The sequence below is a fragment of the Acanthopagrus latus genome, chromosome 21, assembly GCF_904848185.1.
Source record: "Acanthopagrus latus isolate v.2019 chromosome 21, fAcaLat1.1, whole genome shotgun sequence".
NCBI classification, from domain to species: domain Eukaryota; kingdom Metazoa; phylum Chordata; class Actinopteri; order Spariformes; family Sparidae; genus Acanthopagrus; species Acanthopagrus latus.
In genome coordinates, this window is record NC_051059.1 from 18007247 (window position 1) to 18026620 (window position 19374).

The following is a 19374-nucleotide window of genomic DNA, read 5'->3' on the forward strand; positions in this document are numbered from 1 at the left end:
CGGTGTGATTTATGAGGCTCTATGGGGGATAGATGACTGGCCGGCAAAAAAGGGCAGGCAGAATAATGCAGGACTGCGTTCCGTTTACAGGCTTACAGGCACGTTTGCTGAGAGGGGGGAGAGACTTACCGCGCCGGGAGCTCAGTGATGAGGTTGTGGCTCACGTCCAGAACTTCCAGTTTCTTAGCTTCACACAGCCAGTCTGGCAGGGACTCCATATGGTTCCTGCAGGAGGAGAGGGGGATGATGATGATGAATTATGTGCAGTTTGTAAAGCGGGATGCCTAGCATGGAGTATAACGTAGCAGGATACTGTCTGAATTCCCAACAGTCCTGTTCTAGAAAAGTTGAATTAGCAACCTCAGTTCTGGTTAAAAAATGTCTATCTTCCCCACATATTTGGTAATATCTAGATCCACTTTATTGCGTTACCGAATCTCAGCTGTGTTGCGTTTCAGGCAATAGAGTGCTGCGGGAATTAGTCCTAAAACCGTGTCACGATGTAAACTGACTTTTTTAAAAGGATTTTGGATAGATGCATCTGAAATCAGGCCTGCAGTTAATGCAAGCTTGAAGGGTAACCAATCTTACACAGTAAAGTGCGTTCACAGGTCTTGGGAAGTACAACTGCACATGTGAAAAAACTAGTTTAAAGCCTTTTGTGGCTGCAGAGGAAGCTGCGTGTAATCCAATAAATTGCCTCCAGCGATGTTACTCAGTGGTCAGATTGCATTGTGGGTAACGTAGGTGCCAGATTTTGAAAAGTCAGTCCACTGCTTTGGCATTGCACTCCTATAACAATGTTGAACTCATTATGGACAGCTGGACAGAAACAAATAATCATAATGGATACTAAAGGCTTTATTCTACTTTTATCACATATGCAATAGTGCTAGTTATGACCTGTAAACACACTGTAATGGTGGAGTTGCCCTTTAAGAGCCCACTGTCTCTTATTAGCTAATCCTGAACTGTTGGGGGGCATTGTCCAGTTAATCACAGCTGCTTCTTATCACCTTGATCTCAGTCCAAACAGACGCAACAAATTCAAGACAAGCATGTGTGAGTGTAAGGAGTTCCCCTTTAAGAAAGTTCTGTTGTACGATTTAAATAGGACATTATGCGTCATCACGGCAAACACGGAAACCCATCCATGGACTTTACATGTAAACTGTTCTAACTTTTACAGCTGTAGATTTATCAATTATATTAAAGTGTGTGTAAGATGGCATGTTGGCTGTGGTCTGTTGAAGTTATGTAGTGTAGTGTCCCTTACAGTTCACCACACTTTGAAAAACCTGTGCACAAGGTATTTTTCTGTGCAGCTTTCAAGAACTTTAAAGCTAAATTTTCCCTTTCTGGGGCCGAGATGATATACTGTTGATAAGCTACGTTTTTCCACAATACTTTTTCCAATTATAACCTCTTTTCGTGTGAGTGTGAGGTCTGTGTGGGAATTTTTCTCACCTCGAGATGTCCATGTAACTAAGATTGGAGGGCACAGGGCTGACATCCAGTTGTCGCAGCTCTGTGGGGAGAAATCCAAACACATTAACCTACAGCAAGGACAGATGCGGTCTATTACAAAAGCAGGTAGATGGAAAATGAAGGGGAGCATTTGGAAAAGAGGGAGGGGAGGGAGGGGTGACAAGTTAGAGAGGGATGATGGAGGGGGACAATGTGACTGCGACACTGATGAGAAAAATGAATGCATTTAGAGAGGGAGACGAGCACAGGGGGAAATTATGTCATATGGGAACAGAATGGAGGTAAGGTGTGTGTTCATTTTCATCTGGAAACCAGTGAGGTAGTGATGTGCGAGAAGGAAAGGGATCCATCTTGTCTAACCACAAGATCGCCCTTGCAGAAAAACATGAAGTCGTGCCAAAACCCACCGTTGTTGGAGGCGTAGATGCCTTTGAGCAGGCAGCCCTTGGTCTTGAGGCTGGCGATGCGGTTCCTCTCGCAGTGGAGCACCTCCAGCCTGGGGAAGACCGAGGCGTCCAGGTCCGTCAGCCTGTTGTCCCTCACGTCCAGCTGGGTCACGTGCCTCAGCAGGTCAGGCTCATCAGGCACCATGCTGGAGATCTTATTCAACCTGACAGAGGGAGCAGGGAGGAGGCGAAGGTTCAAATACGATTTGGACGTGGTTCAACGGCACAGTGGCTGTGGCCTTTCTTGTAAGGCAGGGAACATGCCTCAGGTGATGGTGATTTATTGTGGTGCTGTTTGAGTTTGTTTGGTGCCCAGTTGTTCCTGTGCACAACACTGATAGAGGTGGTTTTGATTTGCAAAGAGAGCGGCCAATTTAAATTGTTATCATGCTGTCATCTACAGATGAAATCTCCCAATGTTCGAACATTCAAATATTACAAAACACCAGCGGCAACAAACTGATGAGATGCACCAAAAAAAAGAGGCATAATGAAGTTAAACTGTAATAAAAACAAATGCTATTGTGAAATAAAAACATACTTTTGACAAAAAGTGATATGCGACAGGAATTAAAGTGATGTATAATAAAATCTGTTGCAGAGAAAGAAGTGCCAACTAATAAATGGTTATTATTTTCATTTTAAATCGATCTATCAATAATCTTTACAACTAACCAATCTTTGGTTTACTCTATAAATTTTCCTAAAGCTCAAGTCTTCAAACATTTTTTTAATCAAAATTAAAAATGTTTAGTTCAAAGTTAAATAAAACAGAGAAGAACAGTAAACAGTCATAACCGAGAGGCTCGAAACAGGAAATGTTTTGCGAAAGGTTACTTAAAGAATCTATCCATTATCAGAATTGTCCTTTATTTTTCTGTCTATCGACTCCACTTGAAAAAGTTGCTTAAACACTAAGTTGAACGACAAAAAACAACCAGCAAAAATTCTGAAACTATTTTTTAAATTTTGAGCAATTTTTCCTGGTAAAATCCTGAAAATGTGCTAGTTTCAACCTCTGAACTGTAAAGATTTCCTGTTTTACTTTATCTTTAGTGACAGTTCAGTGAAAATCTTTGGGTTCTAAATTGTTATTTGCACAAAACACACAAATAAGTAAGCTTTTCAACAATTTGATGACGACCAAACGATTAATTATAATTAATGAAAATTAGTTAGTAAGTAATTGACTAACTGACTAATCCTATCAGCACTTAAACTGACACATTTTCTGGATCCAAGTCAACATGACACACTGATAGAACAACTAGAAGACATCCTGATCAGAGGTACTATGCGATCTTTGTCCAAACAGGGGGTGAATGCTGGAAAATGTGTTTACTAGCCTTGTCTAAACAAAGACAGAAGGAGTGAAGTATTAACTGAAGGAATAATGCAAGTCACTCCAGCTCTGTGCTTTTGCACACAGTGGGGACACACCTGGTGGAGCCACGACAGGCAAATGATTTCCTGATTTCGTGCTGTCTGGCTGTCTGCTCGTGTTTTGGCTTCTTCACTCTGTTTTTGTTTCTATCATTAGTGTGACGATAACATTGTGTCATTGGGTACATTGCTTTGTCCAAGCATGACTCAGGACCTCAGGTGACAAATGTTTCTTGACAAAGCTGCTGAAATGCAATCTTTAAAAAAAATTAAAAAAAAAAAAAAAAAAAGCATTTGTAATAACGTGTGCTCACTGTTGTACCTTAGGTCGATATGTTTGACGCGGAGCAGTCTGAAATTCTGCAGCGTGAGAGTTTCCAGGTTGTTTCCAGCCATGCACAGCTTCTCCATGGATCCCAACTGCTCGAGCACCTGAGGCACGTGGTCGAATTGGTTGAAGGAAAGGCCTACGTAACTCAGCCTCTGCAGGGAACCCAGCTCGTTGGGAAGCTCATCTAAACTGTTGCCGTCCAACAGGAACGTCTGCAAACTGAGAGAGGAACGTGAGGTTAGATGGTTGAACTCGCTCATGGGAGCGGTGATGGGCGGGGTGGCATTTTATCCAAGAATTTTCGTTATTTGCGCAGATAGTGAGGCTCAGGTTCAACGACATAGTGCCAACCAGGACTTCAGGATTCATGAGCAGTACACTTAATGTCCAGCAGGTGGCAGTAGCAGCATTAATGCCCTGCTGGCCACTTCAGGAATTTGCAGGCATACCAGATCATTCCTGCAGATTAACTTCTCTTCAAGCCTGGTTTCAACCCACATACCTGTACGTTAACTTTCGAATGGGCTTCGAGTGTAATGCACATGCACCATTCAGTGTGTCGGTACTAAGTCATCTGATAAACGACTCCCTTAATCTATGTATTCCCCATTGCCATCTTTGGTTGAATGTGATGGAATAATGCATTGATTATCAAGTTTTAGATCATTCAATTTTACATATTTTTACATTTAGCTGACTCTCCTTTAAAGAGTGAGTACAAGGCCTTTTCCACAGGCAAGGAAGCTAAAACTGGAGCTCAACCAAAACTCTAAAAATGTTCTCAGCATTCCCATGAGAAAAAAAAAAAGAAGAAAAAAAATTAGCCAACAAAATCTGTTCTTTTTAACTATCCTTTTAAAAATGTTGTCTTAGAAATTAAAAAAAAAAACTGTCAATTTCGGGAGGAAAGAGTAACAGTGTCACCAAATAATTCATTTAGAAAACTGCACTTCAGCAGTTCCATTAAAGGAACATCACTGTGTTACTGCCAAGAGATTCCTCACGAGAAGTGCCAGATTCAAATTGTTAAACTTGAGAATGAAAAAAAAACAAAAACTTGTGCATCAAAATACAAAAGGAGACAACAGATAGGCTCAAAAACAAGCTACAGTGAAAGAGAGTGCGTAAACTAACATTTTAAACAGCTGAGTAATAAATTGTAACTGGACTGATTTGACAGACGAGGGACGCGGACGTGACTGAAGCAAAAAGTCCCAGGCACAAGCGTCACGATGATGATGATCTGTTGTGTTGTTGTGTGCTCACATGTTTGTACTACAAAAGTGCACCATGGGGGCTGTTATGACACGTGCCTGTTGCTAAGTGACTCCCGCATTTGGATATGTAAACTTCTGACACTCAGAATGCAGGTGGTTTAATGAAAAGGTTCAATGGTTTTCCCAGCCCCGAGATGGCATCAGTACAAGCGAGCACTGGGCCCTATTCAGCAGTAAAAAAAAACACGGCACAATAAGTGAAAGAGTTGAATGATTACCAACAGCACGAGCCAATTGTCAGGAGGGGTAAGGTAAACACAAAAGACAGAATCAATAGAGGAATAATCAACAAAGGAAGAACCACTAAGGTTTGTTTTGTAATAGGGCTACAATATGTCTGAGCTGAGCTGGTGTTACTTACTTGGTCATGGCTCCCACAGAGCCGGGGACAGAGACCAGGTAGTTACAGCTGAGGTTGACCTCAGTCAGCGTAGGGATGTCGCAGATGGCCAGGGGGAAGTGACCGAGGTGGTTGTTGGACAGGTTGAGGCTTCGCAGTCGAGAAAATCTGGAAAACAAGGGGGTTGAAAGTATTAATGATAGATCAGGACAAGGTGAATGAGAAGAGAAGAGAAGAGAAGAGAAGAGAAGAGAAGAGAAGAGAAGAGAAGAGGAGAGGAGGAGAGAAGAGGAGAGAAGAGGAGAGAAGAGGAGAGGAGAGGAGAGAAGAGTATGAGCGAGTGATTGGAGATGTAGTTGAAACTTGTCAGCATGAATATTGCAAGAGAGTAGAGGATATTCATAAATATATTAATGGGTATATCCATGGGCAATGTGGTGAAGTGTAGCTTATGCTGAATTTGTTTAGGTCCAAAACACACAGTCAGATTAGACGCACACGTACATAAACAAAGCCGTCCTGAGCAGTCGCACTAAACTTTCAAGTTTTATTGTTGAGCAAACAAGCGCAGCGTCGACGTCTGTGTTGTTCGTTCAAACACCAGTGACCAGTGGCATTTGGAGTGGTGTCCTATGGCAGTGCGGTGACCTTCAGAGGGGTTTGCCCCTCAGGGTGGAGGAGGAGGGGAGGGGAGGGGGTGGGAGTCAGAGGAACAAGGCGACGCAGGGGAAAGGCCTCTCCGGACTGTCTTTCTTTATCCGTCTACACACAAGCAACCCTGCTATCACCTATCATGTGTGCGCAGTGAGCTAGGCAGCTATGGCAAGCCGGAGATGGGCAGCACGCCACACACAGCACCACAGGCTGGAGCAGCTGCTTCAACTGGCACTACCTGATTTTCCTCCCTATGTACACACACACACTATATCCCTGTGAAAAAAAGGCACCTGGGACGTCAGGGCTATTGATTAGGGTGGCCAAGTTATTACAGCTGAGGGTGACTCCTGCAGCTAGTAGGTGGAGGGGGGGGCGTGAGGGAAAATGTCACTCCGATATTAAATCAACCTCTGCAATCTGCTGAGTAACGCTCGTACTCCCCCCTCGGTCTCTCCTTGTCTGTGTCATGCTGTCCCATCATGCAATTCTCTTATTTCATTTTTTTCCTTCTTACTAGAGCGCTCGTGTATTTCAAGCTGCACTAAACGCTGGTTGACAAGGTGTTGCTTGAACTGACAGGCACGAGAGAATTATTATCACTTAGGCTCACTGTTTTAGTTTTCCAGCCCCCGCTCTTATCGACATGGCCGGCAGCTGCTTTATTTATGCAAAGTGGCTCAGATAAAACCCACTGAATGCTACCTATGTAGCCTGCCCAGCACCAGCTGGCCAAAACAAGAGTGATTTGTGGACTCACTTTAGTCAGGTGGACAGAAACATGACTGAAATTGAAGCCACACTTCGCCACAAATACACTATATTACCAAAAGTATTCGCTCACCCGTTCAAATGATCAGAATCAGGTGTTCTAATCACTTGGCCTGGCCCCAGGTGTATAAATTCAAGCACTCAGGCATGCAGACTGTGAAACAAGACATTTGTGAAAGAATGGGCCGCTCTCAGGAGCTCAGTGAATTCCAGCGTGGAACTGTCATAGGATGCCACTTGTGCAACAAATCCAGTCGTGAAATTTCCTCGCTCCTAAATATTCCACAGTCAACTGTCAGCTCTATTATAACAAAATGGAAGCGTTTGGGAACAACAGCAACTCAGCCACGAAGTGGTAGGCCACGTAAAGTGACGGAGAGGGGTCAGCGGATGCTGAAGCGCATAGTGCAAAGAGGTCGCCGACTTTCTGCACAGTCAATTGCTAGAGAGCTACAAACTTCATGTGACCTTCAGATTAGCCCAAGTACAGTACGCAGAGAGCTTCATGGAATGGGTTTCCATGGCCGAGCAGCTGCAGCCAAGCCACACATCACCAAGTGCAATGCAAGGCGTCGGATGCAATGGTGTAAAGCACGCCGTCACTGGCCTCTAGAGCAGTGGAGACGCGTTCTCTGGAGTGATGAATCACGCTTTTCCATCTGGCAATCTGATGGACGAGTCTGGGTTTGGAGGTTGCCAGGAGAACGGTACATTTCAGATTGCATTGTGCCAACTGTGAAATTTGGTGGAGGAGGAATTATGGTATGGGGTTGTTTTTCAGGAGCTGGGCTTGGCCCCTTAGTTCCAGTGAAAGGAACATTGAATGCTTCAGGATACCAAAACATTTTGGACAATTCCATGCTCCCAACCTTGTGGGAACAGTTTGGAGCGGGCCCCTTCCTCTTCCAACATGACTGTGCACCAGTGCACAAAGCAAGGTCCATAAAGACGTGGATGACAGAGTCTGGTGTGGATGAACTTGACTGGCCTGCACAGAGTCCTGACCTGAACCCGATAGAACACCTTTGGGATGAATTAGAGCGGAGACTGAGAGCCAGGCCTTCTCGACCAACATCAGTGTGTGACCTCACCAATGCGCTTTTGGAAGAATGGTCAAAAATTCCTATAAACACTCTCCTCAACCTTGTGGACAGTCTTCCCAGAAGAGTTGAAGCTGTAATAGCTGCAAAAGGTGGACCGACATCATATTGAATTCTATGAGTTAGGAATGGGATGGCACTTCAGTTCATAGAATGAGTAAAGGCAGGTGAGCGAATACTTTTGGTAATATAGTGTAGCAGTTATTCTGGTGCCTATACTGCCCCCTATTGGTTTGGCGTATGAAATCATCAGGTGGAAAATTCTTACATATTGCACCTTTAAGCCAGTACCCTGCCCAGCACCAAACAACACACAGAGGACAAATAGCAACTAGCTAGTCAGCATATTTAGGCATCTAGTCAGATAAAAAGACAGATTTTTCTTTCTTTTTCTACTAAATGGCACTAACATATACTGAGACTGTATTTGCCCAGTGCCAAACAGCATAATAGCAAAGTTAACAACAAGCAGGTGACCATGGTGGAGCGCTGGGCAAACTAAAATGCTTTCATTTTTCATTTTCCATGAGTTGGTGAAAGACAAACACGAGGTTAAAGGGAGAGTAAATATGGGACGAAGTTTCATTAGCGAACAGAAACAAAACCAGTGTTCAGCATTGTGTCCCCCGCGTGTGTTAATAAGCAACATGTTCACCGTGACAACTTTATAAATATGCTGGTTGATGAGGTTGTGTCCGAGATAATAGTTGTTGCTGATCAATATTCTTTATTAAATGATTTGAGAGGTTCATCTCAGCTTCATGACCGCTTTTTAGCCTTTTTCGGTTAATTGTGCTTTCATCCTAGCCCATAACTCTACACTTCAATTCATCATGACAACGTTACATGTTACTAATATGTTGATGTTACAACTTGTTGCACTGCCCTCAAATGGCCACAAAAATGTCAATGCAAGTAAAAAAAAGCATTTCATTTGTCCTTTTTTGCTTATTTTGTTAGTGTTCTGGTCCATTATTCACTTCTCGCCATTGTAACATGCTGTTGTGTTTCAGCTGAACAAATCGACTGTACGCCCCCCTTTTCCCAGTATCTAACAGCAGACGGAGAAAATTAGCAACTAGACGGTTAAAAAGCTGGATATTTTTCTCATGAGCTGATGACGCAAACAAGGGTTGAAGGGATTCATTAAGAGGACAGAAACACATCTATTAAGTAACGTTAATGTTGCTCTGCTGAATGTGTAAATGAGCAAATGTTTGCAAACCCTTTCACCGTATCGTCTTTATCAGGTGACAATATGTCAATATTGTGTTTCTTTCTTGTTCTGCTGCCTTCAAAAAACAAATGAATGCGGCTTTAATCCTTTCACTTGGCCATAAATACCTTTCGTCTCACATTTTGTCTTGCTGCTACTAATTTGCCCAACTCCCTGAACTCATTTCCATTACTTTTATGTCCTTCACAACTTGCTCAGCTATCATACATATGTAAATAAACAGGCCAAAGGTTCAATCTTATGCATGGAGCGTCAGATATTTCCCATAGTGTGGGGTGACCTCTGTCTCACAGAGGGAAGGCATGCTGGGAAAGAAAAAGTCCCATGCCAAAGGAGAGAGCATGTATCCCAGACAACTGATTATGCATATCTGATTGGCAAATCACCCACCGGTTAGTATTTGGCCAGAGCGCGGAGAGCGAGGGAGAGAAAAGGGAGAGGCATGTGGCAGGTTCACACATTCCATTCCTCTTGAAAAAATACAAAGCACTGTGACCCCATGTTCGATGTCGCTGAAAGGCAGTGTTTATACTGAAACAAAAACAGACTCTCACACAACTGTCCACACCAAAACACATACACCCACATTCATGGAGGCTTGCACACAGAGTATTATTGTTCCTGACTCCGGCTCTTCTGACTTAAGTCTCTCAGCGCTGAGGCGAGTCCACGCTACATGTTCCTGTCAAAAAAGCCTCTATTTTCAGCTAACTATTCATCTCTTTCTCATTACTGACCTCTTTTTTCTGTCATGCTGGGTCAAACGCGGATGAGCCTACTTAGGTTTGGCAAAGCTAAAAGGAAGTTATCTAGCGTGGCCAGCAGGGGAGCTGCGCATCACTCGCTCAGATTTGGGAGACTAGTCATTTCCACTGTGTCGCTGTCTTTTTAACACCAGTCGTTATTCTGAGGATCACGAAAAAAAAAATGATGTGTCTGAAAAGGACTGGTGGAGCAACAGGAAGTCCTGACCTCCTACTCATTCATAATTTTCTCTCAGGACAACACACAAGCATGCACACATAACGCGCAGCCCCGTCAGTGCAGTGATCCTAAAAGAGAAACAAATGCCATACTGTATCAAGACTTTGTATGCGCTGACCCCAAATCTGTAGCCTGCAGCCACTTTTTCTCTTGCAAGCAGCTCTCTTCTCTCACAAATTCTCCACAGACACACACACACACACACACTCCATTCTGCAAACATTGCTAACACGTTCTCAGATTCACACAGTTTACTCAGTTAAATGGCAATAATCTTCAGCGAGTAAAGCTGACAGGCAAGCACATGCACCGCTGTGTATATGAATGCAAATGCAAATATGAAAAGAATATGAATGCGCACACACACCACACACACACACAGAGGACGACACACATACGTCTTGGCTGTGGGCTTTAATCTGGGACCATGATAAGCATGCAGCAGATGGTGCCCACAGAGAGAGAGAGTGAGGGAGGCCAGGCACATTAAAAGCTTCCCTGCAGACGCATCTACCCTTCTGGGCTCTGGGCTCGTTTGGCCTCGCCTGGAACAGCAATGCCCTGGCTAGCCTCATTGGTCCCTGCGTGCCAATGGCCCCGGTCCTAGACTGCTCAGGTCGATGGCTTGCAAATTGCAGGCAAAAGCTGAAGCTGTCCAAGCCGGCCAGCCATGACCTGCTGTGTCCAGAGAAGCCGTACTGGGTAAGTGTCTCGCCCCCCTCCCCCTTCTTGTACAACAGCCCAGCCCCAGCCCCTGTTGTGCCCAAATTAAGCATTGCTAAACCTTCTCAAGTCTCATCTTGCCTGAACCAGCCTATCCACACCACCCTGAACTGATTCCTCAACCGGTGACGCCTCCTCACATCCGTCCACTCCTTTCTTTTCTTTTACTTCTCCCTGCCTCTTGCTCATCCTTATAATTTTCCCCTCAGGTGTGTTTACTGTAGATTTATAATGCCATTGTACCTCTGCAGCTGCTGTAGCCGCTGGTCTGCAGGCAGGAAGTTGTGTTTGAGGTTGAGGTGGGTGAGGTCCTGGCTGTAGAAGAGGTTGGGAGGAAGCTGCTCCAGGCTGCAGCAGGACAGATCTACCGAGTTGATTCTTTGGGACACCATCTAGAAAGAGTTGTGGAGGTCAGAAGAGAGAAAGAGAGACGTGGAGTTAAACAGGATTATCTCTACCACACAAGACTTCTCTGTGTGTAGTCCGCTGCTCAGGGGTCAAATGTCACCCGATGGCCAATCTTCTTAGGATTAGGGAGCCGGGAGAGGTCGAGGGAGACTCCAACACGCCAGCTACTAAACATCATGCATTACATCATTGTGTAATCTAGCTAACCACAGGTGCGTGGCGCAGTTAGCATGTGATCATTTGCTAGTCAAATTTATAGAAATAATAAAAGCTGCCGTTTAAATTAAAATGACAGCGTGAGCGTCCGCCTCCCCTTTAAAAGGAGAAAATCTACAGTCAGTGAACTTGAGCTTTTCAATGCGGCGTTAGCTAGAGGCTCAGCGGTCGTCACTGGGGCACGTGCTGCCTCTATCCAGGCTTCTATTCTGAGTGGCCCTCTGGGTGCTGGTGACATGCATGTCCCTGTTAATATTTAGAAAAGAGGTTTTCTGGCTATGGCCTACTTGAGTGCAAATGAGAGAAAAAGAGAGACCGAGAGAGAGGCATGAGAGGTGTTTGTGTGTGTGAGTGCACCCAGAGACACTTACACTACAGAGCGGACAGCGGTGAAATATGTGTGCAGTTTTCAATCTGCTAAGCTCACGCGGGCAGCGCTGCATTTTCATACTCGCAGTCACGCACGTTCTGATTTACAACACAGCTGACCCGTAAGTAGTGCCTGGAAGCATACGCTCTTCCTCTCCTTTTTTTTTTTTCACCCCTCCCCTCCCCACCCTCTTAACCTCATGCACACCCACGTACAGTACCTTGGCAGCGTGTCTGTGCCAGCGCAGGTGCTCCGTGAAGCTGTCGAAGCTGACGTAGTAGGTTTGACTCTGAGGCCCTGCCGAGCTGAAGGCCAAGCAGTGACTGTGCTTCTTCACCTCCTCCACCTGCAGCACAACACACACACACAAAGGATTGACATTACTGTGTGAAGTTCAGACTGATAAAATAAGAGGAAACAGAGTGGGGAAGCTGACACATGGGCATCTCAGCAGATTATTTGCTATATGAAACCGCTTTATGCTTAATGGCTGCAGGGTAGAGAAATCAGTCGACCGGAAGCACACTCGTGAAAATAAATAAGGCACGCACAATCATATAATGAACACATGTGCGTGACATGAGCAAGTAACTGTACGTGAAATTGCATTTTTAGACACGCAGAGTCACACACCCGACTCGAGCACATGTTTTCTGTGAATGAACGGCTGACCGGTTACGGCACTGGAAGAGAACACAGGCACGCACAAACTCACCACACACAAGACACATGGAGAGGCAGCGTATGGATGAATGGTTGACTAGAGGTCATGTGCTGCGTGTGAAATGTTTATAAACTGGGTGTGGCGGGGTACGGAGCGCCCTTCTGTGTCAGGCATTTCCAGGAGAGCACTTTGAGCTTATTTAGTGGCCTTGTAGATACACAGATCCATAAAGTAATAAACGGATAAAGGTCGTTTTTAAAGGCGGGGGCACTTTGAAAAAGTACAGAGAGGAACCTGAACGCCACAGCGATCCATTACACTAAATATTACAGCTCCACTCCAGACTAGAAATGGACAAAAAACACTCCCGCAGAATACTGAAAACATTTTTACTACTTAAAGCGTGGCTTGCAGCGTTTCACTTCGACCTTGAGATAAAACGAGCAAAGCGGGGAGCATTAGCAGGATGTCACACTAAAGGACAAACAGTTGCTGAAGGTGAAATGTCATCACGAACAGACTTCACTGCGCAGGGGGACATTTGCAGAGGGTAATAAGAGTGACTTTGTCAGGTCACTTTCTGGTGGCATGACATTACGAGTTTATGATCCAAAGCATAAAATTACGTAACATTTTAATGAGAGACCAGGAAGCGGGCAAGACAAACGCCCCCCTGTGGTGCGACTCAGACATACTTTTCCTCCAATGAGCGGCAGGATGTGCATCTTCCCCGTCTGGCTCTCCTTGATGGAGGAGACGATGAGGCAGGTGCCACACAGGATAACCTGCCGCCTGGTCCAGCGGTTCACCGGTAGCTGGAGTTTCCCTTTCCGAACGTTGTATGTCCCTGACAGCTGGACCCGCTCTGAGCTCTCCATGCTCTGGGGCTTCCCTGCAACACAGAGAGAGATTTTGTGCAGTGAGCAATAGAGATCTTGACACATAGAATAGCACCCCTTCAAAATACAGTTGCTATGCAAACAAGAAATACAGTTTCAAATGTGAAGTAGGGGGGTCACCAAAGTCAGTGCGCTTCATTCTCGGGGGACCATGAATGCCTGTACACAACTTCAAGACAATTAGGGCTGTATACTATATTATTTTCATTTGCTCAGTTGATCCATTAGTTTTGTGGGTGAAAAATATCAGTGTTTCCCAAAGCCCAAGACAATGTTCTCAAATGTCTTGTTTTGTTTAACACCAAAAGAAATTCAGCGTACCGTAACGGAGGGGTAAAGAAACAAGAACATTTAAGAATCTGGAACCAGAAAACATCGATCATGACAACTTTCTGCATCTAGCCAATAAATAATGCCACAAAATGAGAAACATACCAACAATGTGTAGCAGTAGAGAGCTCACAATATTTATCATTTACATCATCACAATACATTTATTCAGCCTTGGATGTCCTACTTTGCACATAGAATTGAACTGCCTGGATTTGCATTCAGCTTGCAGCGCCACATTAATAGAGTCTCAAAATTCAAAACCAGGTGCACCTCTTCTAAATTATGCTCTTACATTTTCCTGAGCTGCCTTTATTCAGTTTTACCCATCTGTCTGCCTCTCCCCCATGCCCCTGTTCTCTCGCTTCACCACCAGCCTGCCAAACCTGACAGTCAGGCTGCTTATCAGGCGTTCTGTCAGCCAGGCTGTCTTATCGTCCTGTCTAAACATCCACCTGCTTTCCGTCTACCTCCACCTCCGCAAAAAAAAAAAAAAAACTCCCCGGGCTGGCTTGCTCGGTCCTCCCCCCACTGTTGTTTCTCTTCTATCTCCCCGGCCGCATGCTTTCGGTTTACCCATTTTTTTCAATGTTTTTTTTTTTTTGCTCACAGCATGTTTAACCTCTTTGTTTTCCCATTCGGCCCGACAGATTCACAGAAGTTTTCCTTCCTGAGCGACAGATGGCCCTTCGAAAATATCTCACATCCTGTGGCCCACTACTGTACACTAGCTGCATCCATCTTGAACTGTCTCTGTCCAAACACACAGACTTGAAGCAAAGGGTGGTGGAGGTGAGTTAAGGATAGAAGGAAAGAGTCAGTGGGGTATGCAAGTGCGAACTTGCACATGCTCTCATCGCGTTAAATAATTTAGATCTCTCACATGCCGACTGTAGCTAATGCAGCGGAGTACTGTACTGCGCACTGCTCTCATCCAAACACACTCAGCAGAGTTTAATGACGGTCTGATGAGGAGTCTCGTTACTTGAGCTGATGTGACTGAGCAGAAGGTCATGGCGGTACATACATGTTTGATCCTAATGTTTGTTACTAACATACATATACACCACTGTCCGAGAGGCACAGTGTTATACAAACTGGCAATTTTTCTTGTTTTTTTTTTGTTTTTTTTAAAAACCAGCAGAGCCACCGAGCTCTGACCTTTCCTCTGCGCTACAAGCCAATCTTGTGTTTGCAACACAATCAATAGCCTAGTTTGCGAAATGATATTTGCTTTGACTGAATGCTGAGTGGCTAACACAACAACACTATTGTTAAATGTTGATCATATGAGTCATGTTCGACTATAGGCGAGAGCTGTCTTGGTATGCTTAAACTGCAGAGACACACGCAGAGGGCATGCAGTGGAGTGCAGCGTGCAGAGATGCAGCCGTCTGCTCATTCTATTTTCTGAGAAAAAGGAGGAGAATGCGAACGCTGCCGACATTCCCAACAGCATGCATGAAATAACACTGCGATCCAGCATTAATATTGATTCCCTATTGAAAGGCAAACTCCAGAAATCGAACTTGATATTTTGCAGAACAACAATGAAGCAGAAGCATCATCCATTTGTGTTTAAACTGCTTTAACACAAGTGGGTGGTTCGGCAGAAAAAGATATCCGTCTTACTCCTTTAAGTGGAGGACTATTTATAAACCTGCCTCCAGGCGATGCCAACTTAAATATGGTCCTACAATAGCAAAATCAGTTCACACTTAGCACAAAGCTGCAGAGCTATCTATAACATACTGTATATGAGGATTTAAGTTGCCTAAAACGCACACCTCTTCATCCTAATTTCTCTCCGTGCTCTGGCAGGCTGCCCTGACTTCACAGCACTGATCAAATGCTGGCAAATGATTATTTATTTATTATCATAATTGGACATAAATATGGATAAATATGTTTTAACGAGCTATCAGGGTATGAAAGACTTCTAATAACACTAATTCTTCGTTCTTATATTGTAGTTTAGACTCTATTTAAAATTCTGCCAAGACTCCATTCGGCATGACATTATTTACAGATTTGCACAGATATCTGACTAAAAGACTAAATAGATTTGTTCTTTTTCACTTGTAATGCCTTATTAAAATCCCCGCAGACACACCGCCTGCTTTTGATGGCGTGATTACCTGAAGAACCCATTCTTCCTGCTCGTATCCGTCTCTAAACTGGGACAGAGAAACATCTCTGTGCTTCACAAAAGAAGTTCAGTTGATGCACTTTCACAAAATCCCACAAGAAAGACTTGAAATGAACATTTTGGCATTTTCCAAATTACAACTTTGAGGAGGAAATATCAAAAATGGACGGCGTGACATTTAAAAGGGCCATAAACACTCGGCTGTTTGAGGTGTTACAAAGGCGTCACGAAAATCGATTCTGTTGAATTTTCAAAGTTACTGCCCTTTCTTTCAGGACTGGAAACCACAAGTGGGTGTTTTGTTCGGACTTCTAACTAAAGTGCATCCAAAACCTTCAAGCTGTCCCTCCTCCTGCCCTCCTTCCCCTCCTCTGTTGATCTCCAGACTCATTTAATTGAACTCCGGAAACATTTGAAGTGTGCCGGGGGCGAATGAAAGTGCAGGTTGTTATCTCTCTTTAAAGGGTCATCATTACCGTCCACTCCACATGAAATGCTATCAAATGACTTGGTATATGACTTATTGTGAGTGTGTGCACGTGTGTGGCAAAGGTGCTGGCTCGGTGCAAAATGTCAAATGTTTTGTGGGATATTGTTTCGGGACAAGAGAGAGAGAGAGTGGAGGAAAGGGCCCATAGAGAATACATTCTATAGTTATTATTTTGTATAGCTTTGACCAACAATTATATCAATAAGTTTTCATGTATCACCATTATTACTGATTCACGATAAGGCTTGAATACAAAGAGCACAAGGGAACCACACCATCAACAATTAAATACATTTTTGCTAAATTTGAATTCATAAAGCCACACTCACTTACTTTGAAGTTAAAGAAGCACCATGTAGGAACTGGCCATCAGTGGAATTCATACCAACGAAGGGCAGCATAACACCAAAGTAACCGCTAAAGTAACCAGCTATGCAGCTAGCAGTCAAGACTGGGTGCCTCAGAGTGTCTATGCAGGAGCCTAGCTGGTTAGCATGCTAACTTCAATGTACCGTATATTTTTGCAACACACAGATGTAATAAAGTCATGATTATTATTTGCTTTGTTTTCAACACAAAATCTGACACATTCCACCTTTAAACTGTCCATTATTTGCCTTTATTTAAACTCGTACAAAAAAAGGCTTTTATTTTCCATAAAAGAAACAAGATAGAAGATGCAATAACAATTTGGTTAGAGCAAAGATTAAAAGGTTTTTGATCAACTTTTGCATATTTCTGAGGTCAAATCCTGGCTTTAATTTAAGATGGTCCACGCAGCCGTACACACATAGATTTTACAAGGCAATGGGCAAATATACCAGGTGTCCACTTTCGTATTCACTTCCAAATAAGTGGTTTAGATAAGCGATTTAAACTGGGGACCAATGCTTCCCTTAGGAAGAAAGATGGAGGAGGAGAGATAAGGAAGATGAGATAAGGCAGCAAACTGAAGATAGGGAAATATTTACCAGTCCCTACAAAACACGGTTTTAACAGTGACACAATGCCACATTTTATTTAGATATTCAATTTTGCATGTCTTATATTTTCTATCTTGTTGTTATCTAAATTCATTTGTACACATGTTCTATACATGAAGCATGGACAAACTGCAACTCTGTGTTTAAAGCTGCAACAATTATAGACTCATTGGTTACTTTTTATTATTTTGATAATTAATTAATCAACCTTTTTTTTCCCCTCAAAGTTAAAATTCTCAGATTCTGTGACAGTAAACTGAATCTTTTTGGTTTGTGGAAAAAAAAAAAAAAAAAGACATTTGAGGATGACATCTTGAGCTTTTGGAAACACTGAGCACCATTTTATGACATTTTATAGACCGAACAGCAATTTGATTCGCTGCAGCCCTACCCATGTTGCATAATAAATAAATAATACATTGATAAATTACCTAGACAACCTAACATGATCATGTTGCTGTTGTTTTCTTGGTTTACCTACCAGAGCCGTGACTGACATTAATGTCTCTGCTCTAAATCTAATTAATACGAAAGGGGGGGAAATTATCAGTGTAAAACGTAAACATAAATCTTAAATCCCCCAGATCACCACTAAAATCTACAAAAGTGTCCTTCAGACCATTCACCATGTTGCATCCAAATCGCTGTGATACCTCGCTAACAGAGAGACATACCGTGCGCTGTGACTGAACAGACTGGTGACCCCCTCCTGACTCCACTGGCTGGCAGAGGTAACCAGCAGGCACATATTTTCATGACTGAGCTCAGGAAGGGGGGTACGTGTTGCATTAGACAAATTATTCACAAGCTTTTAGCCTCAATATGTCACATGGGCATATTCCTACTATTTTTAGGCCTTTTGTTGTAATGTGCTCTCCCTCCCACACAAGCATATGCACAACACACACACACACAGATACACACACACACACACACACACACTCCCTACTCCTCCTCCCACTCTTCTTCCCCTTCGCTGACATCCACACACTGACACAGTGACAGTGATTAACCATCTCCATACGTGCATCCATCTAATTGTCCCCCCCCCCCCCAAAACGCAGCGAGAGACTTTGCGTGGGGAAGAACAATGCAGACAGCTTTGAGTGGGCTGCTTTTTTGAGAGAAGTTTTTTTTTTTTTTTTTTTTTTTTTTAAAGGCTCCTCCTCCCCGCTTGGATGTGTGCCGTTTTACAACCATCTCGCGCGGACGTGGGACGACGCGGATGGATGCGAGCGGTTTTTTTTTCAGTCTGGCCATGGGAATGCACAGTGGAGGAAGCAGGGAGACGGGTGGGACTCCCACGTGAGCATCCTGTTTACAGGGGTGGGCTGGAGAAAAAGCAGGATCTCTTGGTAACCCTCCAGAGAAGGGGAAGGAAATTATAAGAGACAGTTGCTGTATTCCAAAAGGTATGAACCGCGGGCCACCTACACTAGAAATATTTTGAGCGACGATGTTGTTAGTCATGGTGGTCATCCAATATTCTATCTGCGCCATGCATGAAATGTGAATTTAAAAATAATAGACAGGCCCTGCAAGGTGGGTGTGTTCATGTGCAGAAGTCACAGTCTATTCCTAGACCTACTGTATGTGGGAGCAGGAGTACTACAGTGTGTGTGTGTTGGTTACTGGAGATGTCTTCCTTCCTTCTCCCCAAGCTCCGGAAAAGAGTGTTTCCCCTCCAAGACCTGTGTGTTGGTGTGTGCGTGTGTGTGTTCGTGTACCCCTGCGGCTCAAACACACACACAGACATAAGTACGCACATGCTGGTACAGTAAGGCTGCAACTAACAATAATTTTTAGGGACTGATTTTCGGGGGTTAATACGATACATATTATTTATCATCAAGGAAACCAATAACCGTTCCACTATATTTATTTGAAAACTTTATTTGACTCAGCAGGACTCAAATGATTCAGCGTTGATGGGCTATTACTCGTGAGTGGACTGAGACCACAGAGTGGTGACTACGGACAGAGGAAGAATACTGCATTGATTAATCTGCTGATCATTTCCACAACCAATCGATCTGATTAGTACATAAAATGTGAAAAAAGTTTAGAACACTTTCCCAGTTCCCCACCAAAATGATGTCTTCAAATTGCTTCCCTTTGTCCAAACAACAGT

The 19374-nt window shown here is 43.8% G+C and overlaps 1 protein-coding gene across 1 annotated transcript in view; it reads right to left on the reverse strand.

Moving 5' to 3' along the window:
* phlpp1 (PH domain and leucine rich repeat protein phosphatase 1) overlaps positions 1 to 19374 on the reverse strand; it is a 51165-nt gene that overhangs the window by 6149 nt on the left and 25642 nt on the right. Inside the window, exons 2-9 of the mRNA XM_037083343.1 lie at positions 13088 to 13284; positions 11949 to 12074; positions 10978 to 11126; positions 5287 to 5433; positions 3640 to 3867; positions 1896 to 2098; positions 1468 to 1528; positions 130 to 225 (exon numbers count right to left, since the gene is read on the reverse strand). Of these exons, the coding sequence (XP_036939238.1) occupies positions 130 to 225; positions 1468 to 1528; positions 1896 to 2098; positions 3640 to 3867; positions 5287 to 5433; positions 10978 to 11126; positions 11949 to 12074; positions 13088 to 13284 (1207 nt within the window). The remainder of the gene's footprint in view (positions 1 to 129; positions 226 to 1467; positions 1529 to 1895; positions 2099 to 3639; positions 3868 to 5286; positions 5434 to 10977; positions 11127 to 11948; positions 12075 to 13087; positions 13285 to 19374) is intronic.